At 37.3% G+C, this 27,808-nt stretch overlaps 1 protein-coding gene across 15 annotated transcripts in view; it reads left to right on the top strand.

Annotated features, from left to right (window-relative positions):
- Positions 1 to 27,808, top strand: part of Mp (collagen XV/XVIII-type protein multiplexin) — a 301,479-nt gene that overhangs the window by 245,375 nt on the left and 28,296 nt on the right. For 13 of the 15 annotated variants that reach the window (XM_076776823.1, XM_076776815.1, XM_076776813.1 and 10 more), the window contains exon 6: positions 26,408 to 26,494. The exons of the other annotated variants lie outside the window; for them this stretch is intronic. In XM_076776823.1, the coding sequence (XP_076632938.1) occupies positions 26,408 to 26,494 (87 nt within the window). The remainder of the gene's footprint in view (positions 1 to 26,407; positions 26,495 to 27,808) is intronic. 15 annotated transcript variants of the gene reach the window in all.

A 27,808-nucleotide genomic window follows, 5' to 3' on the forward strand; every position in this document is an offset into this window, starting at 1 on the left:
ATTTTAATCTCGCAGAACGGTGGATCCTCCAATATACAAGGTGTCCCAAAACTCACCTTGTTTTGCAATGCGGACTACGCGTATCGCGTATCAATAATTTTTCCGTTAATTCGCATTCGTGTTCGTAACGGTTCCGTATCCAAATTAATACTCGAAAATTGATATTATTCTCGATTTCGTTTTCGCCCGAAAACGAAATTTCATCGATGATTTCTCACTTCTATTTCAATCATCGCGTCAAACTCCATGCTCTTTATTATGCCATAACGCGAGTGAAAAAGTGAAAATCGAAGCCGTAGTTTATTTTTAATTACGACGAGGATAATAATAAAAGTAAAAGAGGGATCGCGCAACGGGTGAAAAAAGTGCACGACCGTGGAACAAAGACGTGCCAGTGACACTTTCTACTCGTCAATTTATTTAATCTGCGAACGTCAGTTAAGCCGTGGTCGAAGCATCCCGCATAGATCGATCGGGAAATCTTCAATCAAAATATGACGATAGCGAAACGCGACACAACCCCCCCGTTTTAAACGTAATTAATTTCGGCATAGATTCGTATCGCGGCGATAATTCCGTTCCGATTACGGCCAGCGATCTCGTAGGAACGCGTTTCACGTCCGCGGAATAATTATTGAACCGTCCGACAAAACAACGAACCGTATTTACGGCTCGCGATAATGTCCATTATAAATATTTTAGTTCGGAAATAATTCGCTCGGGAACGCCCGAAACGAGTTTATCAACGATCGCATAAAAAGTATCGACAGCTTTTAATTAATTAACGAAAGAATTTAGAACCGTGGCTGGTAAATGGCCGGAGAACATTTTATATTTACTTAACGCCAGCCAATGACGCGACGAGCGTAACGCAAAATTATTTTCAAAAAAATTTTCTGTACACGGACTGTACCTTAATGTTTAGAATGGAAATTCAGTTGTTTCGAAGAAGCAACAACCCTCGTCTTAATAAAATTCTAAATACTCCTGTGAGAACTGATTCGAAAAGATCGAGTATGTGGAAAATCTAATTAAATCCGTGCAATTAGTACGAAAGTGTGCATTACATCGATGTTGCAACGTTGTAAATTAATCGCGATCGGAAAGCAGATGGTAAAATCGATGAAATTTCGCGTTTACACTTCGTTAGAAATGTTTAACCATCATCGGTTCTTACGGTTGCGTGAACTTACATTAACGAGTTCTGCTCGATAAGAAACAATAACGGCAGCTCGATTTGCGAGCTGCACTGCGGCGAATGGCAGTGGGAAATTGCCGATAAATAGAAATAACCGCGGACTGTTATTATTTCAGAATAGAGTTGTTCATTTAATTATAGTTTCTTTTTTTTCTATCAACTCGCGAATAAGGAAACTAGATTTTTTCGAGGTTCATTGAACGAACGTACGGCTGTGGCAGGTCGATGTTTTAAATCTCTGCTGAATTGGTTCAAGAGTTTCGTACCGCACGACGTGCAATGCGATGTTTTTATTAAAAATATTTCCCACGGACCGACGAATACCTGAACGTATTTTCTACGTGCTTGCAAAAGATATTTTCGAAAAAAACAACTGCTACGGGTTATTAATTTCAATTCTCTGCGAAGGAATGTTGTACGCGAAACATTGAATATTTTTAATTGAGATAAACTGTCCGAAACGAGATACGGAAAACATGCTTTATGATTCGTAATTCGTTACACGGTTTCTGCGAGGGAATTTTTTTTAAATTTAATGCGCCATTGATATAATATTTTACGTAAAATATTACGTTCCAGCGGTTGTTTTAAATTCTGACGTCTATTCTATTGTATCGTAACACGGTTTCTAACCGTTTTCGCTCAAAGTGTTCGCGAAACAGAATTAAGACAAAGGATTCCTTAACAACCGACATTCAATAAAGGCAACATGCATTTAAACGCTGTGAATGATTCGCGGTTTCATAGCCCGACTCAAAATGTTGCAATCTCATGTCGAATTGGAGAGGAAAAGATTAAACTTTGAAAATAGAATAGAATCGTTCGTGTAATAATTCTGCTTGACCGTTTTAAGATTTAATATACCGTTCGTACTTATGAAATACATAAAACATTTAAATTTAAAGTCAAGAATATTAATTTAAATGAGACAATTTTTTCTCTAACAATTGCGAAGTTCGAACGCCTCGATAAATGATAATAATACATTGCAGAGGAAACAATTTTACGAAAAGGTCGAAAAAAAATAATTGTTAATCGCTTGATTGAAATGACCAGTTTATCCATCCGCTTTAAGGGAAGTGTAAAGCGTTCAAAACTGTGTCGTAAAATAATTTTTACCAAACGGTGTGTACGCAAGTCGTGTTTGTCATGTAGAACGAACGCGATATATGGCGCACATAAATTCCACTTCGAGGATCGATTAAAAGTTACTCTAAAATACGTCATCCATTACTTACAAGCTGCGAATAAAAAATATGTCGAAGCACAACGTGGCATACACGACACACGTAAACCGTAATTGGGCCACGGTTGTCGTTCGGGCGAAAAGTGAAATGGAATATAATATTTAATGACCACTCTAGTCGCGTCATTGGAAATAATTTAACGAGCCGGATTAATCTCTCTATTGTATTGTAAATTTCTATCGTATGGTACTGTAAAAATGTACCCATTTATCGAATAATTGTAAAAGCTGCGTTCCATGTTCTCTTATCAACCATTGTGTTAATCAATTTTGATTACGCCGTAATATGAACAAATTGTAGAATATTCTTTTTCCTAGCTGTTCTCGTAATGAAAACGGCTGCGCGCGAAGAAAATGAGGAATACAGAAACGTAATTTCGAAACGAGTTAATCTCGTAATATAATTATTTTTACGACGATAAGAAGGAGCGTTTACGGAATTAAGAACAAAACGAACGTAACGGAAAACATGAAAATGTGTGCCCAAACATTTTTAATATTACAGAGACGCGGATTGTTATTTTTACTTACTGTTAATTATTAAATGTTTACAGTCTAGAAGTCGAGTTTCTTGATAAAATAGATAATTCACTCTTTGATTCTGTATGAATTCTGCTTTTCTAACGTATTAAAAATCGTGTTTGTATTTCGATCTCATTAATTTTGGAAGAACAATTCCATATTTTACTTTACGAATATAATTCGAGGTCCCTTTACTATAAAACGCTCTAATTTTGAAATATGCATTTCGCTTTACGAATCACTCCGCAAATTACCACTACTCGCGTTTAGAAAAAATTGATTGAATTTATCAAAGGCGTCTGCCAATCAACGCGATATCGTAGTCGACCCAACATCATGCTTCTCAAAAAGCTTTGCGAAAAGTAAATAAATTAAACATCGAATGTTCATCCCACTCGTCGTATTCCTCGGATTTACGAACAACAGATTTCGAAAACTTTTATCGATAAAGCTGGCATAGAACATTTTATTAAGTCCAAGCTGATTGAATTTACGCTTATAGCGCGTAATCGAATGGCGCTGACTTCAATTAAAAACTTGCATCCTGATCGGGATTATGCTTATTTGAAGTTTAAATAAAAAATCGAAATAAATTTAGTAGGAAACTTTGTATTATCTTTTTACCTAAAAAAAACTATTCAAAATAAAAGCTTGGGTGGTCGTACTCAAATTTCGAAGCCTTATTTTTCGCATAAAGTTTGTTTTTTTGTGGTTTTTATAGAAGCACAGGACCTTATCGCGAGTTTATAACGTTCAAGATATCGAGAAAAATTGGTAAAATAGAAAAATCATAAGAATAATATAAAATGGAACACCGGTGAGGAATTGGAGGGCAAAGGGATTAAGATTAGAGCAATTCGGTCTGTTATTCGAAACAGGAAGAGAAAAAGGATCGAGAATTTCGAACGATCGACACCGCCTCGTCGAGAATCCGTGAAAATATATATCATTCTTCCGCGAAATGCTCCCTGAAGGGAGAGCAAAGAGTTGTTTCTAGTTTCATTCCAGTAATTCGATTTCCATTAAACGGTTTCACTACACTCTGTACCTTACGACCCCTTTGGGAGTCGAACAGCATACCAAAAAAGATTGCCGAGAATTGCGCAAAGGAATGGAAACTCGATGCGAAACTTTGAAAAACGTCGAAGCGAACCGGGAACGTCAAATAACAAGAAACGTTCTCTCGAGTGTTTGTCTCTAAATTAATCATTTCGGAATCGTTCTAAAATGCATCGAGAAAATATTGATATTTCCTATCGTTACGCGAAATTATTACGTTCCTGTTTTATTATAATCGTTTACATGTTAAAAAGAAGAGGCAGAGAACCTCGTTTCTGGTAATAACGTAGATGTACGTATAACATCACAAAATAGAACAGCGTACTAGAAACTTATTTGAAATTATTTGTTCGAATCGAATTAATTCTCGTGTTACAGTGATTTAGAAAATAAATTTCGAAATACTTGTTGTCGATTTTATTTTACTCTCTTTGTACGTTCGAATATAAATTTTTTCTTTCGTTTAATATCTGGATATCGTATCGGAAAATGTTCTCTCAGCAAACATTCCGTAGAACTCCCTCCGTTTTTTGCTTTCGCGTAGAATTTTCCATTTCGGAGATAACGAATCTCGTTTCTACGTCCCTCCAGTAACTGTTCCCTGCATTGGCGTTATCTGCGCAAGCGATTTCAAACTACTAGCAATAATGAAACGTGTGTCCCCGATACAGACAAGGAGAATAATCGCAACGTCGATGACAATAACATTGTTGCTATTTATCGGTGAAATTAATTTCTGGAACGTCAACGATACCTGCTAAATCGCTGCTTTCCGAATCAGTGTTCGATTACGATGTTTCGCGATCATGTTTCGGCGCTAATCCGCTAAACAGACTCGTCGCTAATTAGGGACCTTGATGCAGCTCAAATTATGACTTACGATTCGACGTCTAAACTGCAAGTGGCCTCTGGAACGGCTCGTTAATCATGCGATCCGCCGTAAAGTTTACTCAGCCTGACTCACGATTACGCAAAGACCCTAACTGGATGTACAGGGTGGCCGATTTTAATCTATAAATGCAAATTACTCAACTATCAGCTGAAAACAAGAATCCAATAGCTTCGAAGGGAACATAATTTTAATCTCAATATCGTGAGGCAATATCAAATGGTCTGCAACTAAATTTTCCAAACCGACGATATACAATTTTTTCGTATAATCATAAAGAACTCAAAGTTGGTATCGCGCTATGTCTTTTTAGTCCATCCATGCAACTTTGTCGGAACGAAAAAACTATGCAAATGGAGCAGCGTGTCTAGAGAACGCGAAAATTGTTTGTAAAAATAACAAAAGCAAAGACTCGGAAACTTTCGTCAAAGGGGTTTTTTTAATAACTACACTCCACATCAAAGCGTTTCGTTTTCGACAATAACGAAAGGTAACAAACGTTTATTATATTACTGTGAATACGTACGAACGCCTACTCTCGATTCGCGCTGTAAATTCTCGCTCTGACAAGTAAAACTCGCCCCCTGTAAATGTATTCTGCGATTCTTTGTGCCGCGAAAAATACGAATTTTTTAAACGGATGAACGTTTCGGTGCCAACGATCTTTTCTTCAAGTGGAATCGTACTTTCTCGAAAGTGACGAATGATACCCCAAACGACAAATATACTTTCGGTTAATAAACTTCGTCTATTATTTCACCGAAGACCAACTATAGGAGGTAATCAGGTAAAAGAATATTTGCAACCGTGTAGAGGATCGAAATTCTTTGGCCAAGATTGCCAAATTCTCTCTTCGCTCGCGGTATTTATACCGAATGAATGAACTGGAAGTTTAACGCGAGGCCCTTCTACAGGTTACGGGACGTGTTTAAGGACTTCATTCACAACAAACGTAATTCACGGATGTCAGTCCGACGACGAAGCTTTTCCACGAATGCGTCAGAATTAACCGAAAACTCGGGCACGACTGATGCTCGAATTAAACGGAATTCGAATGCAGGGAAACCCGAATTCTCGAAACTTCAATGCACCCTAATAGCGAACCGTATACAAGCCACGCCGAATAATTGCATCGACAATGCCGATAATAATCGAAGAACGTATATCCGAAATACCTTAATTCCAACAAATACCAAATTCAACTACTTAAAATAAGAGGTTCCTTCGAAAAGCTCGTATTTTCAGTTTTATTTGATTTACTCTCCTATATTCTCTTTATTTGATTAATTAATCTCTGTTCCAAAATATGGAGTTAAGACTATCAGGAAGTTTGCATATTCGATTATGTTCAGCGTGAACGCGGAGAATCGCGATCCTCTATACTGTACAGATTTTTTATTGCAAATATTTAACGACGAAAAACAAATGTTCGATCGTTTAATTTGAAACGACTCGAGTTTATCGGTACGCATAAAATCGAAACGCACTTAAACTACTTATTTCGAGGCTGTACGGTCGACGATTGGGTCCGGCGCCATTGAAAAATCTCATCGATCCAGCCAAAAATAATTAAGCCCTTCGCTGACGAACGCGTACAATGAAAATTTAAACGATACAATCGCTTTCGACGGCCCGTTAACATTTTTAAGAGGATGCTGTTATGTGCAAGCACATGGATCGTCGCTGTTTAACGGGATCCTTGCACCCGACGCATTTGCAATTTAATCGTAATGCTATTATGCGAAGAGGTGAACAAAATGGCAGAATAACGACGAACGAACCATTAGCGAAAAACGATTCGCGTTCAACGTGTTCGAATGATTCGATATACGTCTCAAAACTAAAAATTGACTGAATAAACTATCTTGACATTTGTAAAACGTAATTATATCCCGAAATGCTATTAAAAAGTGAAGAAAATGGGAAATAATTTTCCCTACCGACCCGTTCGTTTTTACGATTTTAACGGGACAATTTCTACAACTTCGTCGACTAGATTCGCGGAAAGAAATATCTGTCACGAACAGAAGTACGTTAGACGCGAGCAATATAGGAGGACGAGTACAAAAAAATTGCGATACGCGAGCATAAGTCCCGCGAACACGTAGAACCATAAAACGTAAACGTCTGGAAAAAGAATCGTAAAGGCATTTGCAATAATATTTTCGCGAGAAGAACGATTCCGTTCCTTCGTAACCGATCGCCGAAAGTGTCGCGTTTCCGCGCTCGAAGCTCGATTTTTCGCGCCACCCGCGAATGTCAAATCAATTTGTCACCCAATGCATCGAAATGATTTTAACCGAAAGGCTCGAAATTCTACGCTTCCGTCGACGCTTTGCGGAAAAGGTTCTCCTCGAATTCCGTGTCGGTTCGACAGAAATATCTTAGAAACGTTTTATTTTACGTACGTCCGTAAACAAAAGTACGTCGTCCACAAATTAATTAAGCGCGTCGTATCTTCGCGGGAAAGATAATTGTAATTCAAGAAGAATCATAAATTCCCGGGACATGGTCGACATTATTATCGCGGATGCAGAGATAAGGCGTAAACGTATGAAACTGTACAGCTGACAACAGCCTTGCACACATTTTCAGCTTCGTTTCTTTCCGTCCTTAAGATCGTTTTCCCTCGACTTTCGCGTCTTATGAGGTTTCCTTGCTTACCCGGTAGAAACTATGCTCTATCAGACGAGCGGGAAAAACGGTGGAGAGAAAATACGAGGGACGAGGTTAAGACGGGGAAAACGAGCGTGGGAGATGAGATGAAAGGGTAGGAAGAGGTAGAAAATAAAAGGTGAGAGAGAAGAGTTATGGTTGTGGCCGAGTTCTCATACTCGAGAAGCCCCCGGAAGACTTTTGATGACACAAGACACGAGAATATAAATGCACTTGCGGGTCGTGCTCGACGGAAACTACACTGGAAAAACCAGTAGACCGCTGCATAAATCAAATTCTTTTTGTTGGCTAACCTGTCGCTTGGGGAACAGTCACTGTTTCCAGTGGTACATCCCGTTTAATTCCTCCTGAAAGTTGAGTCAATTGAAATGCAGCTTAAAGTTTTGCGTACGGTTCGCCCGTTGGACCACTTGCACGGGTTAGAACTAGATTTCACGATTCTAAAGAATCTCAAGTAGGCCAGGGGCTTTAGAATTGTAGATGTAAACGCCATTGGCTAGCGCGGCTCGCGAAAAGCGACAAAGGGATCCCAATGAACGTATCATTTGATTAGAAGCTTCGGTCGATCTAAACCGGGGCGGAGGCTCGAAACTCGTGGACCTCTTCCTCGGAATAACATTTTTATGCTTTTATAATCGTTCGAGTTTGAAATCGATCGTTTCCTGTTACTGACAAATATATTTTAGTATTTTTATATTACGTCAATGTTTCTCCATTCAATAGAAACGTTTGTCTTTGAAAATTTCCTCTATTTTATGTTTCGCGAAACGTTTTCCACTGAAAATTTCAGCTGCCTTTAACAGAATCTAAAATGAATATGATATGAATTATCTTGAAACATAAAATAGGTATTCTCAAGGAAATCTTTGGGTTAGTCAGCCCCATAGAATGTTTAATTCAGGGGTTGAAGAAACATTTCGATGTTTGCTCTCTTTTGTTGGTTTATCGATGCAAGCTACAAATATCCCTTTACATATGTATAAGCCAGCCCGTCAGACTTCTCAGGCCACTTCTATAATCCTCTACACTTTTACATCGAAGAACTTTCCGTGAGAATAGAGTATTCGTTAATAATTTTATCTACGGCTCATCAGTCACATACTTTCAGAGTGTTCTCGAAATTTGAAATCTTTAAACCTCGCAGGAATAATAATAAAGAATTTCTTGACTTTCTCTAGCTGTAATTCTTCCCTTCAATTTTTAAAAATATCATCTCCTCTGACTTCGCTCTCTTAACTGTTCCCTTTCTTTCTTTTGTCCTTCCACTTTTCTTTATTCTTTTTTAAATTGCCCTGAAAATATTTTTTCTCCCTTCGCCCGTCCTGTCCTTTGCCTCCCATTTGGACAAAAAGGTGTTTTCTCGAGGCACTAAAAATAATAGGAAATTAAAAGTTTAATAGAAAGGTTAAACGCGGAATAATTGCGAAAGAAAGTGAAAAGACGAGCAAGATTTAAGAATTATAGCGTATATTTAAAATATAACCAAAGTAAAGCAGAGAAAAACGTCTTTCCTTATTTAATTCCACAATCGAAATTCTTATTATTATTCAACGCGTAACTTTCATTCCTTGTTTGAAATGTTCTCTCTTTTTTTTTTCTTTTTTTTTGAAATATTCATTACTCTGTTCGTCATCGTAGTTCTGTGCCAAAAATTTATTGGAAACTCCTGCTGGAAATCGTCGCGATACGAATCTATATAATTCCGAAAAAATTCCATTTCGTCAGCGAGAACCTAATATTATTGGACAAGTTAAAATTTCGCTCGGTCGTAAAATAGAGAAACGAAATATACGAGGACCGTGGTGGTTGGCCAGATTTCTCGCGCGTGTTTCCAGCTCATGGTACAGAAATATAAATAGCGTCGGGAGGGGTATGTAGGATATTTTATTTGGTCCGCGTTGCTATTACGAAATTTGCTGCAAAAAGTCTAGAAAAAGAGTCTCGTTCTGGGAGACTAGCCACGAGGCGTTCGGCGCCGGGGTATTCATGAAAATTCATGCTAATAACGATAATTCAAATTTGAGCTTGAACCCGGCAATTCGACGGTGAATTGTGGGTAGAAAAAAGAAGGATGTAGCAGCCTCGGCATTAGAGGATCGTTAGGACAGGATCGATCGATATCTCGCGGCGAAGGCGTGAAAATTGAGAGGTTCGCAGAGTGGCGAACCAAATGGGGAACAAGAGCAAACTGATGAGATTCGACGAGATTGCAGTATTGTTCGTGAAATATACGCGAGTATACCGGGAATCCTTTATTCTGTATTTCATTTTGTTCCTCTCAAATTACTACGTATTAAGAATTATTAGATATGCCATAGGTGAGATACTGTTTAATTGGAACCTATATTCCAAGATTGTCTACGATTTTGCGATTTTCTAATGAGTTTTCATTTTAGATACCGCGGAGGACCTATTGTCCAGAAAATAGAAAAATGAAATATTTATTCTCAAGCCAATCTTCGAAACGTTCTTCGATCTACTTAAAACCTACAACTTTTATTTAATCTTCCAAATAATAACTCATTTCTGTAATATAAATTGCTCATATGCTTCGAGATCTAGGTTTCATTGTTAGATAATGATAGTCTTGCTTGATTGTCATGTTAATTCTGGTTTATTGTAATTTACTGCGTTTCTGGGCTAACAGCCCCGAAACCAGAGGGTAAACGCCAAATATAAGCTAGTATTTATCGAATATACCTGTCCTTCGTTTTGCGAATTTCAGTGTAATATTACTCACGCTACACGTCGCGCGTAGTATTTGATATTTGAATTTCGATAAGCCATATAAACACCAATATGTGTGTTGCATGTATGGAATATTGTGTATCTTCGTGCGTGCTCGCAGTAGTTGTTCGCTTCAAGCACGACGGATAGGTTGATTTAATACAAAAGTTCAGAGCGAACTCGCGGAGAACAAGTTCTGCATATACAAGATTTCTATCTTGTAGTTAGAACAAAACTTTAGATTGCTGGAACGAAAGCCAGAACGAAACTTTAGATTGCTGAATTCGAGGTTAGACCTTGATACGCGTGAAACGTTAGATCGATCGATACGGGCGCGATTAATAAATTACGGTTAAACGCTTAAATCGTGAGATACTCTTGTCTACGATCGACAAACTGTGCCTCTTAAGCCCTCCTTTGAGGCTGCTTCTACGTCCCTGTAATTGCTTAACCCCAATAGGGCGAATGTTTAGTATTCTGATGTCCTGAACTATGCTGACCGTAGATCTGTATGCATCAAACGCCACGCGGTTGGTTTACCGATCAGTTATCAGGGGAGACTGTACGTTAGAACTGCTTGAAAATGCAGGCACCCTCTTAACGAACGCAAGATAGATAGCGGCTCTTGAAATGTATTTTTATATTTGAAATTCTTTATTCATAATGTGCACCGTAGCGTTAACGTCTCGTCGATCATGTTCGCGTTAGTCGAAACCACAGAGACATTTTGAAACGTTGAGATATTTTTGAAAATTCCCGTTGACGAACACAGAGGCATGCAAGTGTGCAAAAGTGTAAAAACAAGGAGAAGTATATTATAATATTAATATGTTGCTCTTTTTAACATTGAAGAGCACGAAGGCATGAAATACACGAAATACACGAATGATGGTTCACGAAATTTTATACTTATCGCATGGAATGCACGTAAATTTTGAAACCAAAAAGTTAAGTGCCTTCGTTTTACCAGAGACATGTAAATTCGTACACAACAAAAAGTGGAACAGATTTGAAATTAAGATAAATGAAACGCCATTAAAATGCAGTTGGCCTCTAGTTCAGATTCGCCTCCGTAAAATGAAAATTACGTTCTATATACACCTTTTGGTACGAAGCGTCACATAAATCTTACCGAATGAAATTAAGTATTCATAAAGTACGAGTACATTTTTAATATTTTGATTATTAATTACTAAATACATCGTGGACATCGTGGAGTAAGGGACAAAATAAAATTTGTTGGAACGTAAATTCAAGAATCTTCTATTTCATACAAATTATTTCACGCAAAGCGTTGCTTTTGTTGATCAAATAATGGGATTCAAGCCCTCGTTAGAAGTTCGGTACGAATCCACTTTCGCGTCTTTTTAAAAACTCGTCCAAGAAATCCTTAGAAATCGGACTCGCATCTTCCAAAGTTCGTAGAGTAGGATTTTTATGGACATAGTCCTTGAAAACATTGTTCGACTTCGATCGTTGCCAAGAGCACTGTGAGTCCGCGACACAACGATCTATCCATCGTTGTAACTTCACCAGGCATTTGAACTTCGATGTATCGCTTCGATATAATATTCTACACGCTTGAAACTTTAAAGAAAAAATTTTGTTAACTGGATCTTTGTGTATCGTAATAAAAAATATACCGTTCGCTCGATAGAAAATTTAACAAAATAATCGTATAATAAAACGTTCGACTTTCTCATCGTGGGTTCTCGCAGGATTTTTAAAAACAATTCCTCGACGCAAGAAACAATAAACCGAAGTGGCGTGAAATTTACGAGAAAAAGAGGAAGAAGAGGGTTGTAGCAGAGCTGTTACAAATTGCGTTATCATGTACGCAGGAAGAATTTGAATCGGTCGGCTACAGAGATATTAACCCCATTCGACCTACATGCCACCAGGTGCTCGCACAAAATTCATATGTATCTTTCTCGTACGTGGTTCAACCCCCTCGATGTGCATCATTTCCTTTCGTATTTCTTTCGTATCCCCGTTGCACAGAGTCAGCGGTACTTGGGCGTAAATACTGCAAATCCGGGACGAATACTCTTCATTTTCGAGTACGATCATCGTACGCTGTATAATTAATCGAATTAATTCCACGACTCGCTTGAATCGTCGCTGCTTCGAAACGCGCCGTGAGGATTCTCGATTTCTTTGTGTCTTTGTACGATAAACGACGGAGATTCCGTGCGGGTACTGTTCGGGACATTACGATGCTTCCACGATAATTTGCTTCGAGCTGTTCCCTGCTGGAATTCTCGACAAAGATACTTACTTCTGACCCCATTAACGCCAGGAACGCGCGTCCTTTTCTGGAATGTAATGTTACTTCTGGTTGTGGAAACGGAACCTGGAAACAAAATTTGGTCGAACGCGGATAACTACAGTTTTAATACATTTGTAAACGACCTTAAGAATAGATATTTTTTCGTTTTTTTTTTTGAGTATGAGCAATATTTTTTACCTTTAAAATGGAATGATAGTCGAGACACTAACGAAACCGTGCGCGGTTCTTCGGAATTTGTAAAAAATGATGTGCCCAGAGAGAAGGGTACGTTAGAATTTGCATCAAAAAGCTGAGTTGGTTTTCGTAATTAAATTATTCATGCCCGCAATCTCGTTATTCTATATGTCGTGTAATTAAAACGAAATTCCATACAATTCGTTCAAGCGCAATTAAGCTAGATAACGTGATTTGATACGTGCAAAGATTAACACGTAGCCAATTTGCATGAAAATTGTGGATTTTCTGCAATGTTTCGATGTTACTTATCGATTGCCACTTTACGGGGATATTATTTAACATTTGTTCGAGATAACCGTTCTTTTCCCGAATAAAAACTCTCAACGATACGATAATTATTTCCGGTAACAGTTTATATACAGGGTGTTCTGCCAACCCTGGGAAAAATTTTAATGAGGGATTCTAGAGGCCGAAATAAGACGAAAATCAAGAATACCAATTTGTTGATGGAGGCTTCGTTAAACAGTTATTAACAATTAAATTAAAAAATTTCAAATCGTTCTGGAAAAATTATTTTCGATTGCGGGGGTCCATTACAATCATTTTTGGTCATTACACATACCCTCGAAATCCTACCTACTTTCGAGAAAAAAATTCGAAAAGGTGTGAAATTTTTCGACGAAATTAAAATATTTCAAATCGTTCTAAAAAAAATACTGTTAGCTGTGGGGGTCAATTGCAATCATTTTTGGTGAATAGACATACCCCCGAAATCCTACTCAGTTTCGAGAAAAAAATTCAGTACGGTCGGAACTTTAAACGTTAATAACTGTTTAACGAAGCCTCCATCAACAAATTGGTATTCTTTATTTTCGTCTTATTTTGAGCTCTAGAATCCCCCATTAAAATTTTTCCCAGGGTTGGTCGAACATCCTGTATATATTATTTTTGATATCTTTAATTTCATATGAAATGAAGAATAAGAAAAATAAAAATAAAAACCAAGGCATTAGGCAACATAAAAATACGGATATTAAATTAAGAATCTATGAAACTACCAGCAGTTAAGGCTGCCTCGTTTAAACATCAATTATTGGCACTATTCATACGCGACTCCAATATCGAGAAGATCGATTCTGACTTATGGACCGTTTGAAAAATAAAGCCCAGCACGATGGAACAAAAGGGTCTGTTGAAAGTCATAGTTGTGAAGAGCTGGAGTTGAAGTTCGCATTTCTTGTTCCTCTCCGAAGGTGTCGAGTGTTTTAATTTCATGGGGCGTTAAATACGTGCTCGAAGATGAAAGAGAAAAAAGACGGGAAAGATCGTGGAGGGGAAAGAGGAGAACGGGGAAAAAATGTCGGGAAGATTCCGAGAGAATAAGGACGATCGTTATAGGAACTTCTTAAATTTTTTATGCCTGTCGGCGTCGTATTATTCCAATAAATTTTTTTGTTCCCTCGAACGAATAATCGAATCAATTCTGCGTCGAATTGGCCTCCTCGGGATCGAGAAAACATTTTTCGCGTGGCCAAAAATCCTCAACGTGGCATATTTTTTCTTCCCTGGACGAGTAATAGAAACGATCGCGTGATTTGGAAAGTTTACTTCAAGCGCTTTCAAAACTTTCTGTAAAAGGTACTTTTCTACGAGTTTTTTAAACACGTCATCGAACAATCGAGTCGTCCAGCGCAATAAACGAAATCTTAGAATTTCGTGTAATGAATTTTTCGAACTGTAACTTGAAACTTGTAAGTATCGTTATAAATCCTTATTTGGAATTTTATTATTGAAAAATGACAAGCTAAACGACGTACTCTTTGAATGCTATTTCTATTTTTAAACGATTATTCGTTAAAAAGTTCCGAAGCGAGCCTTTTGGTTCCACCTGTAAATATTCTACACTTTATCAATGAAGTTATTAATAGATCAGGTTGAATTTAGTATAGCGTAATTGCTTAGTGCACTTAATCGGGCTATTAATAAACGATAGATTGTGTGTGAACCATGAAATATTGCGCTAACCAACTGTGGCTTATTAACAGGCCACAATTTGTAGTATATCTCGTTTATTATGAGTCCATAATTTATTAGAATCACAGTTTGTTATTAGGTCGCGTGATATTAATAGATCGTATCTTATCATTAAACAATGAGATGTCAGTGAAGCATAGTTTAATGATAAATTACATATTACCAGCAAATCGAGATTAATTAGTAGATCATAATAATTATATTAACCAGAGTTAGTAAAATATTTGAAATATTAATGTGATTGTATTGGGTGATTTGTTCTAACTCAGATAGATAAATTAAGCTTACTTTATAACTTGTAGTAACTTTAACATAATATCAGTCATAATACTCTGCGAGATAGCGGTTTTTTGAAGTCAAATTGTCGATATAAAAAGAATGTATAAAGGCTTGATTTTTGTTTTTAAATGAAATAATGTAATTCATATTAAAGTAAGGAAAATTAAATAGATTGTATAGTCAGAAAAGAGTTTGGAATTTTCGTGCTCTTTACTTTCTTCTTATTTCTAACTACAGAAATTTCAAATATACATCGTTTTCATCAGCTTCGCTACACTTCTTGCGAGCCTAATTTCAACATTCTCCGCGCCGTAGAAAGCCTTTCAGGATATCTCGTTTTACTCGCTTGTGCACCGCGGCAGAAAATCACTTGGAATTTTTTAAGCAAGCAACGTATCGAAAATCTAAAAATAAATTTATCGTTTTATTATTGCCAGTTTTAACGTTTCAAGGTAAGAGTGTTCAAATATAAACGTCAATTTTTAAATCAACAAAAAAGTTTGTCTTGATATTTATGTGAAACTTGAAAAAAGCTTTAGAAAATAATGAATATATAGGAAATGGATTTTAATTACACGAACGTCATTTTCGTTTGAACAGTAACTGGATTTCCTTTGTGTTGCTCTAACAACAGATATCTCATTTAAATGATCTATCGAGTACATTTCTGGAACGGCCTGCTACCGTATAATAATCGTCTCATAAATTATTCGTCGTACGAGACTCGTTGTCTTTCGCGATACAATATTAATGCAAAAGTTGCTAACGATCCCTTAATTCACGTTTAATTCCTTCCTGGATGTAACGATCATTCGTTACAACAATGCTTAACTTTCACAAAGGATTCCATTTCGAAACTATAGAATCATAACCATACAATAATACGTACTTAGTTCAGTCTGCTACATCCTCTTGATAATCGAGTCGTTTAATCCAGAGATTACACAAGACGATTTCAACGGGCTCACGGTGATCCCAAATCGCCAAAACACACACGCACGAGAGTCCATTTTTAGAGTTTTGACCGCGTTTTAAGACGTTGAATTCTCGTCCCCATCAGACAAACGTAATCAGGAGCTGAATAATTATTGGAATTTTTCGCAGCTACGATAATCGAGGATGAAATTAAAAAATCACCGTAACTTTTCTTCGATCGTGCTTTCTCTGCGATTTTATATCTCCATCGTCTAGAGATTGAAACGTTGTTTTTATTAAACGTGCAAGTCGGGAGGATTGAAGAGAAAAGCACTGGATTATCCAAAGATATTATTAAGAAAATATAGAGAAGTCCAGTTATTTTCACTAATAAATTACAGTATTGCACAAGAAGTTTGTAAATAATGAGTAAATACGGGCATCGAAGGTAGGGAGAAGAGTTTCGGGATGCAGTACGTCGTAATGTTCACCTCGTATATGGTTCTCACCTCGCCCATGAAAAATTATCGTTATTCGGAACTCACGGTCGTGAATTTTAAAGTAGACTTGCTCGCGTATGCGCGTTCGAAAGTGTCGAGGAACGACGATAATTTGCAATTCGCCATCGAAGGGAGCCCACCTTGGCCACGTACTATGAATGTTATGGCGTTCCACGGTGGCACCAGGTGTGAGGAACGTTTCAATTTTTCAATTTCCCTTCGTATTTAAAGCGTGTACAAATAAACGATCGTTGTCTATCGTTTCTCCCAGCGTCATGTGTGATCAAGTGTCCGATATAAACGCACATTTATTTCTCCATCTTTTGAGAATATTGAATACGTTAAACTTTATTACTCTCGAATTCTTTGCACTGTTACTATTTACCGAGACCTCGATGTTACCTTTATTTATTTGAATGCACACTCGTGAATGTAGACACACTCGGGTGAATTGGGATTTGACTTTCTCGCGTCTCGTATTTTATGAAAATAAAGGGCAATATTTAATCACAACGGGTACTTTTTATTTTTTGATAACGTCGAACGAATCGATGTCCTGGAAAAAACACTTTTTTCGTGTTTAATTCATGATCGTGGATTTTACAATGTTATTAGTTGAACCGAATGCGGATAAATATTTGATTATTTACATTTAGCATTACCAACAAATATTATATGTTTGTTCATGTAAGTTGATATATTAAATTATTGATAATATCCTTTCGGTGTTTTATATTAATTTGTGTATCGATGTATTTCAGTTGAACAGCGTTTAAACAGTTAAATACCATGTATTTTACGATGCGGTTTCTATATTACAAATTTATTGGAATTAAAAGAATTCGTAGTAAATTACGTTTATCGTTAAGGTAGCGGGACATTTATTTACCACTAAAGTTTTTCCTTTAATCGTCTAAGTTGGAATTAAGCGACACAACAGAATCGATTTTTAATTAGATCTCTTTTTAGCGAATTCGGTAAACCAGATACGTTCGAAGTTACGGTATCTACCAGATAATCGAGTACAAATTTTTTTATTACTAATTTCTTATCAATAATGTTATTTTCTTATATACGTCGTATTACAGTTTTACAAAATTCGAGATATTCGTTGCAAATTGGTCACAGATTTAAAACATATATTTACATAATATCAAATATCAGTATTATTAATATTCCAGAAATAAATTCAATAACGATGCCATTATTGGTGCTATACATGCATATTCATTTCACTGTACTTTCATTTCTATCCTCTTAATATACGATTCCAAATGATTTTATTATTCTCTGCTCCCCGCGTCTCGTGGGATCCGATATGTCCTCGTTGAAACAATTTTCAGAGAAATTAAAAGATTTTTCATTCGAAAGACGTGTTTAACCTCGATCCACGAATGCATAATCATTTGAAAATTCTCTCGTGACTGTACGTAAGGAAAAGATGTTTATCCCGTACTGGGATAAAAATATATCGGTTCGAAAGAAACTTTATTTTTACAATCAGTGTTTGTTTAATTTAATTTCCGGCCGTAAACCATTCGATGTTTATTAATGATTACACCAAACGTAATAAGCAAATATTGAAAACAATATATTTTATTTGTAATTTTATGCATCGATACTCGGTACGAATGTAATTGTTAATTGAAACTGCGAGCCCGCGGTTTAAAGTATGACGCCAGAGAATTTATTTTTCAAGCAAGAAATTTGAGAAACGAAGCGTGAACTGTCGTAGGACGAGACTAAGATTGATAGAATTTTGTTTTTACGATCGAAGGACTGCTGGGAAAATTGCAAGTGCTAGGGCAGAATCTATTGAAAAATCCGGAAGAATATGGGAGGAAGAAGATCCCTGGACGACCCGAGGACGAGCCATTTTACGAACTGCTCCTAATTCCGAAGGGACCGCGAGGGAAATTGCGAAAACGACCGGCATTAAAACGAATATAAAAAAACGTACACCGTATGTTGCAAAGAATCCGCACGTATCAACTAACGAAAATTGAGACAATGTCTGCCATTAAGGAAGAAAAATTACGTATGCTGCGAAGGGTACTGTTAATTTAACACTAAACCTATCGATCAAATGACCAGTCTTTCTTTCTCTCTTTTACGAGGCAACGTACTTTGACATCGTAAAGAAAATTTACAAACTACATCGAAATTTGTTAATTTTCATCGGATAGGAGATAAAACACCTTTGGAAACGAATTTTGTTTCTAGTCGATACCGTAGTTAATTTCGGAGAAAATAATTATTTACAAAAAAATGGCATAGTAATTATGCAAACAACCAGTATACAAATTTAAATTAATTTTCAATTAAATAAACAATTTATAGTTCAGTTTTATCATGGAATAGTCGTACGATCGATAAGAATTGCTGAAACTTATTTGGGTATGTAGCGTCAAAGTAAATTGCCAAATAAACATAGAAGACAGCATAAATTATAGTAGGTGATATAGTCATCGGATAGGGGATGAAATGCCCTTTAAAATGAGCGTTCGTACGAGTGGATAGCGTAATTAGTTCCGGAGATATGAGGATTTTAGTCTCAAGTCGATGCGGTGGCTAGTTTCGGAGATATAAGGCTTCGAAGTTTTGTTTACGTTTCATTGACGCGAGAGAATGAACTCGCGCGCGCGTCGATAGTAACGCGTAGTAAATTCTTGGAAATACTACGCGGAACTAGGTCACGACAGTCACGTTCGTAGGGTAGGTCAGCGCGACGCACGAGCGAGCGAGAGGTCCGACGCGTCAGACGAAGACAGCGATAGTCAAATTGAAAAAATTACCTTTTACATAAATTGCGATATCTCGAAAACGGAAAGTCGGATCGACAAAAACCAAAAGCCACTTCAAAGAGGAGGCTTTGCCGCTGCTAACGGTGGCTCGATCATGAAGAAAATACTAATAATTTCGAAACTGCAAGTAATTAAAGTTTTAGTAATTCAATGCGCGGTAGTAGCCTACCGTAACACGGGAAGAGCCATAAGAGAATCTTTTTTAAATTACCTATTTACATAAATTACGATATCTCGAAAACGGGAAGTCGGATCGACATAAACCAAAAACCATTTTAAAGGGGAGGCCTTGCCGCTTCTAACAATGGCTTAATAATTAATAAAACACTAGTAGTTTCGGAACTGCACGCGTCTAAAGTTTTAGTATTTTTAATACGCGTCAATAGCCTTTTAAAAATTACGCCTTCGCTAAAATTGCGATATCTCGAAAACGGAAAGTCGGATCGACATAAACCAAAAACCATTTTAAAGGGGAGGCCTTGCCGCTTCTAACAATGGCTTAATAATTAATAAAACACTAGTAGTTTCGGAACTGCACGCGTCTAAAGTTTTAGTATTTTTAATACGCGTCAATAGCCTTTTAAAAATTACGCCTTCGCTAAAATTGCGATATCTCGAAAACGGAAAGTCGGATCGACATAAACAAAAAACCATTTTAAAGGGGAGGCTTTGCCGCTTCTAACAATGGCTCAATTATTAATAGAACCCTAATAGTTTCGGAACTACACGCTCTAAAGTTTAACTATTTTTAATTCGGGTTGTTAGACTATTTTGAGACAGTGGAAACTGAAGATTCTTTCCTTTCATCTTTGCTATATATTTCCTATTTACTTGCGAAGTTAACCAAAATCTGATAACAAATCTTGTCCACTTTTTTACAAAAAAATATAAATCATTCATCCGGTCAGATGACCGGTCGTGGTAGACAAGACAGACTACATATTTTTCTCAGAAAACAAACAATAAGAATAGAAGTGAATATTGTACATTTCATTGTAAATGGCGCTAAAATAATACTCTATGTTAGAAATTGTGAACGAGATTTTAAAAACGATCTTTTTTGACCGTTCTTGGTAGAAATTTTTTCATCGAATCTCGTACGTCACTCTTGAAAATCACACTACTCTTAATTCAAGGAATGTTTAAAATATATTGTTAACGCAAAAGAAACGTCGCGTGAAAAAGTACCACGTACACCTACGTACGTTTTAACAGAATATTTTTAACTGACCCTTCGCTCCGTAGATTTCTCCCTAAATCGTCACAAATGAAAGTCACAGCGAAATGAATTTTGTTTTATAACCGGAGTTTCCCCGGGACGAGCCCGTTTTTATGGAAATTCGCATTCAGAGGAAGCAAATGGAATTTCCGGGATCTCAATGAGTAGCTAAGCAGATCGTACCGCGATAGGACGAATTTGTGTAATAATTGGAAGCAGAATATATCGCAGATAAGCAGTCGTTAGCAATAATAAGTTTTGCAAACTCGTTGTCCACTTAGCGTGCTCTTATTCGCTACGAGTATGACAAATTACAAGTACGATCTGTATTTTTATACACAGTGAAACGTGACAAACATTATTTCTCTCATATCGTATTTATGCAAATGTTTATATTGGGATTTCTATTTCTCCTGATTATTCTATCACCATACCAAATATTATTATTCTTGAAATATTAAAATCCCCCATTCTTCCACGAACCCTTCATACATTATAAAGTCCTCTTTCGTCATTCTGTCAATTTTTTTCTTACGTTTCACTTAGGTTCGCTCATATTGTCGCGAAATCTAACGTTTCAATAAATAGATCGCTGAAAATCGCTGGATATATAGCTTCCACGTCTCTTATGATCGACGACCACTGATCTCCAGGTAGATTAAGCGAAAAGCAAATTCTTCCGTGAAAAGTGATCCTTAGTTTTTCCTCGAATCGAGAATGCGAGACGTTTTGTTAAACGTTTATTGCGACTGCTTTCACACGATTTTACGGTTTCGTGCGCTTTACTCGCTTTTCAACACCCTCTACGCTGCTCCGCCTCTTTTAAAATCCTTACGAACGAAATAAAGCGAAATTTTTCCAGTACACCTTCCTTCACTGCTTTTTTCTCCGCCTCCACTCCGACCTGGTTACCGAGAAATGAATTCGCGTACCAAACTTCGCTACCAGGGAATATAGAATGAAAATATTTAACGTGCCAGCAAATAGACAAAGAGAAATTCGTTAAATTGCTTCAGCAGTGTACGTGTTTAGGGAAATTATTACGTTCGCGATGTTACGAATTATACTAGAGGGGTTAGCTGTGAACAGTTCCATAAATTTCAGTGCAAACTTCGTTGAACTGGGAGTCCAAAGACACTGCCACGACTCCAAAAAGAATAATTTAAACGACAAAAATAATCGAAACTTCTCTACGTAAGACGACAGATCGTATTAATCTATGCAACAAAATGAATGTTACGTTAAATGTAGGTAGTGGTGGGACTTGGAATTGTTTTGCATTGGAGTACAATGTACAAGGAAGCAATGTACTTTCAGCATATAGACGAGTATGACAAAACTGAGTATTTTGGAAGTGAAATCTATAAAATTTCATTCTTTAAGAATACACTTTCTTCAATTTTACGAATATTTAATGAATAACGGAGAAATTTTTATTCGAACAAACAGTAAGTTGTTAGCTTTATAACTGAAGCATCGATGGAAAAATGATCGGTATACGTATCAATATTAAGCGACGAGTGTTGTTTATTCGTGTTTCAGAAATCTTGGACGCCAGAGACGCATCCGGCAGATTGTCTGTTTAATTTAATTATTCAGGAACGAGCGAGTTTCGCAAAGCGTTCCCCGGTTGGTACTCTTCTTTATCCCTGGGAGCATACGTCGTTTCTCGCGCTACTTTCGCCCGAAACAAAGCGTAAATCCGACGAAAATGGGCGGATACGCGAAAATCGAACGTAGAAATCCGGGATTTCCGCATGAAAAATCTCAAGTCTCTCTCTCTCTCCCCCCCACCCGGTAACTCGCGACGAAATATTGTCTGACGAATGCTTCTGCGTTCTTGTTGACTCGTTTCTCGTTGGCGAAATCGCGCGGGCGATATTTTGTCTCGCGTCGCGACGCGTCGTCGAATATTTTGAATTTCCCTGTGATTGATCGAGGTCGAGGGTGCTCTTCTCCTCGGAGAGCACGGCACTCAAAGGTACGATTTTTCGATATCCGTAGGTAATTCCGAAAAAAGCAGGTCGCGCCAGTCGTAATCGATGAGGTATTGCCGCATGAGAAACTCGAAAACATTTAAAACAACCCTGGTCAAACGAGAGCTACAAATTTTCTCCTATCGATTCCTTAATGCAGCTATATTTAACGACCTTGCTCAGTCTAGTAAGAGCAAACAAGCATTATGCTCATGAAAGAAATATACCAGAAGCTCTTTCGTGATCCGAAGCCAACTTGATCGCTCATAATGGAACGTAAACGAGAGAATTAATGAGACGCGTTTACTCGTTTGTAAATAAAAGTTATAGGCGCATCAAGCCAAACGCTAATTACGAAAGTTAATTGCATCGCGCGTCAATGGTATTAGTCATGATAATATCATGTTTCACCGACCGTGAAATATAAAAGTAATAATTAATCGAGCGACAAATTAAAACACAATGTTACCGATTTCGTATGTAGATTGATATACAGATACATAGATTCTAGTACGGATTAAATTTTAGGATTAGCCTGGATATTGAAACTCAAATTGATAGAAGATACGGAATCTCGAGCTCGCGTATACAAAATCAGATAAATCTGTTTCGATCAAAATTGAAATATGTTACGTCACCGTGAAAGCGTGACATTAATTACTCTGACATACTGTAGGTATTCTCTCGTGCGTTCCACGTCAATACGTAATACGTAGTTATTGAAGCAAACGAAACAAAGGTACGGATTTTCGATTAAAACGAATGCGATATTTTAATTAACTAATGCCTCCTTTTGGGTTAACTTCAATGACGGTGTTTCAGAGTTCATTGAATGAAATTGATCCGCTTTGCGGTGTGAACTTCTTTGATTTAGAGTTTAAATTTCTTTGTTTCTAAAAACATTCGTTACTTCAAATTGTACAACGTGTAGCTGAAATAATAATTCTAATGCTATTGCTGTAAACTTTTGCTTAAATTTAGAGCCCACGATATTTAATATACTTATGGGTATCTATACCCAGTGGTAATATTGGTTCAGTAACCTCAGAATTTTCTCAGTATCAATATTTCGTTATTTAAAGTAAACAAGAGTCCAAATAGAGCACTATATTTTTTTACATGCATTTCTATCAGCATTGAGTGGTACATTTCACTACCGTTGACTCACAGAGCAACAACAATGGAAGCAATACTTATCAATAATATTATATATTTCGTCGAAGACGGTACAGGGTTACTTCAAAATCAACAACCCATTTTCCATTACTACCCGTTTTACCCAGTCCCGTATTTAAAGCCAGCTCTCGTAAATAAACCAACGTAGGTCGTAACGTGACAATTCGCAGCGTTAAATAATTACCTTCGATATTATCTGCGCGTAAAAATTAATCGATTTTCGTGGAACTTAGTATGCAAATCCTGGCTACTACATAAACAATGAATTGGTATATTTCCCCGTGATTTCGATAACCGTTCAACGGTTCTTACTTTATTATTATACTGTACTTTTATAGATTTTAATAAAATATCACGCATTCGATAACTGAAACGCATTCAGCCTTAAACGCTGCATCTCTGGGGCATCTCCAATATCCCAGGGGTTTACTAAAGCCACTTATTACGCTAAAACCACGCGTTGTTTTTCCAGGATAAACAGTCGCAGACAACCCCTCCGATAAATGCACCGTATGCACTTGCATACTCCAGTCGAATTATCCCTTATCCTATCCTCCCTAAAATCTCGAAGCGTGGAAAATACTTTTAGATGTCCAAATTTTACAAAGTGCATCCAAAAATCGTCGAGAATTTCACATTTTGCACCGATGGTGTCTCCTAGCAGCGGTTTTGCAAGGCATCGATGAATTCTGCGGTTCAAAATGGAACCGCCATTCGGAATCATGTCTGGGAAACGCGCGTAGAATCAATGCTGGATCTTCTGCATTTGAATAATTGAAAAGGGCTCACGGCAGATCTGAAATCGTTGGAATGAGATTAATTAAGCTCGCTCGGCTACTCTGTACGTGTGCGAGATGACAGCGGGCGCGTTAATGCTATGTAAAGTGCATTATATACATACACAAACACACGCAACGCCGGAACGTTTAATTGGATTATTTTCTAATTTCAATCGGAACTTTCCTGCTATTTCGTTCCTCCCCACCCCCGTAAATCCGTCCGATGAATGTGCATCGCTTAAATTCCCTTCCTTTACAGACGCCGATTAAATCTGATCGAATAGTTTAATTACGTTTAATTAATTCCGATGTAATTAACACAGAGATGTAAAATTTTCGTTTACGGGTCGGCTTTTAGGCGCGTGGTCCAACGTTTCGACGCATTCACTCGTGAAACGCTATTCTTGTTCTCATCCTGACAGACGATGTGCATCTTAACGATTTAATAAATCACTTAATTTCGAATATTTCCTACAAAATTCATACATTTATTATGACAAACGAATAAATATAAATGTACAACTATCGAATCGCTAAAGTTCCCGTTACTTTGTCGTGCATCTAGTCTAATCTACATTGCAGTGTTCTATTCTCCTAATCTCTCAGTTGCTATTAACGTATCATAAACCCATATTGAAGTATGTTTGCGTGGTTGCACGAGCAGATCGGTCGGGTTTCAATCATCATTACCGTTGCTCCTGCATGATTTAATTGAACGCTTTAAAGTGCGACGTTACAGTATTACGAAAATCTCCCTAAACACGTCGTATTAGAAACCAATTTTTTCTAATCCTCTTACTTCGAATCAAGCTTCCACGAGAGAAGTAGCACGACAATATTTTCAGGCGAACAGAACTTTTTCTTGTGAAACTTGTTGTTAGAAAGGAGTAACGCAATTAATTAGAATAAATAACGCAGATTAAAATCGATCGCGTCTCCCTCTTTCATATACGAACTTTTATTTCGACGAAGCTTAATACTATTATCGATATAACTGTCCGCATATTCATTAGCTTATCAACCCATCATATTCAACTTTAAAATCTTCTGTACGGATCGTATCGTTTTTAAATTTGAATAATCGACTTTCCGTTTCACGAAATGTTTTTATAAAACACGCGAAACTGTTCTTTTCGTCTGCCCATATTATCATTTTTCGTTTAATTATATTCAAGGGAGTTTAAAGTCAAAACGTTTACGAGGAAGCGGAGCACGCGTCTTTTATTATTTTCCGTTTAAATATTTCGCGCAACAGATGCTACGGCGAAGGCTATTAATCAAACAGCACTCTGTTTGCTTCGCCCATGCATTTCCGGGAACGCGTGCACTTTTCAGTTTGCAAGTTGCGAGGCCAGCTGAAGGCACTTGCAAAATGTGTTTGCCGCTTCAAGGAGTGATCCTTTAAAGACGAGTAAATTGAAAAATCGATCACGAGTTAAAGGGGAATGTGCTGGCGCAGTGTCATGTAATTTTTGCTGAATCGCGGATCTCTCTAACTGATCTCTCGATCTCTCGCCAGTACCCAAGTGTTTCGGCCACGAACAAACATTAAAAATGTTTTTACAACTGTTGCTCGTGGTCGTTGCTTATGTCACAGCCACTCTGTGCTCCTTAACCGTGTACTCTTGATCTTTAAGTTATTCAAACTTAACAAAACAAAATTGAAACTTCAGGTTTTTGAAGCTCGTGCAGAGTACTGAAACACGCTCAGAGAAATTCTTTTAGATGCAATAAAAAATGTATGGCCTCTTTGGAGTGCCATCAACACCGATTCCCATCTGATGGGATAAAGCTCAGAAGGTAAAGGATAATCGTCGTACTTTTGATCACGATGAACACAGGGTGATGTAGGTGGCATTGATTTCCCAAGAGAAGAAAATTAATCCTAAGTATAAACTCACACACACACAACATGGTGCTAACGCGACATTTCTTTTATAGTTCGATGCGGAGGAGGACCTTGGCTCGGGCGATCTTGATCCCGAGCTGATCGACGGTTCGGGGAATAATGACATTAATAAGATAGACGTGAGTTGCAAGATGAAATTGAATTTCGTTGAAACCTTACTGACAATACCGACTAATTATTTGTTCCGCAAGTAGCGGCGCGACTAACCCGATCGAATTAATGTAAAGTTACCGGAGCTCGCAAACGAGATACGAAGTTCGATGTTGTGTCGTGGCTGGAACCGGTTTTCAAGAATAACTTTTCGTCACCTGTGGAGTTTAAATCTAATGAAAAAACTACCTGAAGCGATAATGACCGATTTTTGTGAAACTCTAGGCTCGTAGAGTAGTCTAAAATTATTTAAGCATTCACCTGATGTCTCTTAAACCTATTGTATTAAAAAATGTACTGAAATAGGTTGATCCTTCTGATAGAAAAATTTATTTTGTATTTTGCAACAGATTTATATTTCTTATCTATTTTGCAAAATATCGATTAACACGTTACCTGATGAATCAAGAATGTTGAGAAACGAGACTCTGGTCGAATATTTTTGATTACTTTGCAAAGTCTCATAAAAATCGGTCATTATCGCGTAGCTCCCTTACAAGTTCCGATAAAACGACGAACGCAGTCCGTGGGCGAGGAGAAGTGTTTAACAGCCCGATACAATGTTTCGCGCGGATGCTTGTTACCTTGTAATTGTGGCTAACTTTTGTAACCGTACTAACAGCAGCAACTCAAACTACGTTGAATTTTTCCTGTTTGTGAAGCCGAACTTTCGTTTTAACGCAACTCGATCGTACAACGTTCGATAACACCTGGCGCTTGCATCGCGATAAAGGATTTAATTAAATTTGTTTATATTTTTGAGTTCGTTTAACGTCTCATCCGACGAATTTAAGCAGAGCGAAACGATGCTATTTTATTCTTTGTGAATTCGATTCCGAATTCGCGTGTTACTGGTCACCAATATATACAAGCCAATATAATTTTTATATAAACCGCCAGCTCTTTCTTTGACATTATTGGATTATCGATTTTTATTCTTACTTATAGTAAGTACACATAGAAATATTGGCTTCAGATTTTTGTTAATTTCTGTATTTTTGAAAGGTGATTTTAAATTAATGAGTCGAAACGTTGATTGGCGTTTAAATGAGACTGTCAAATTTGGCATCCTTGTCATGCCCGCAAGGTCTCTTGGCAATTGAATTTATTTTATCGGGAAACCTGTCACATTTTTATTTTAGTGGAACTAGACTGTTAAATGAGGTCGAGTAACAGAGGTAACTTTTTGTATTTATATACGCGTCAACCATCTGTTCACGGTCTAACCAAATAATACAAAAGAAAATGGAATGCTAAATAAAAATAACAATCTGTCACATACA

The sequence above is a fragment of the Colletes latitarsis genome, chromosome 11 (assembly GCF_051014445.1).
Source record: "Colletes latitarsis isolate SP2378_abdomen chromosome 11, iyColLati1, whole genome shotgun sequence".
NCBI classification, from domain to species: Eukaryota; Metazoa; Arthropoda; class Insecta; order Hymenoptera; family Colletidae; genus Colletes; species Colletes latitarsis.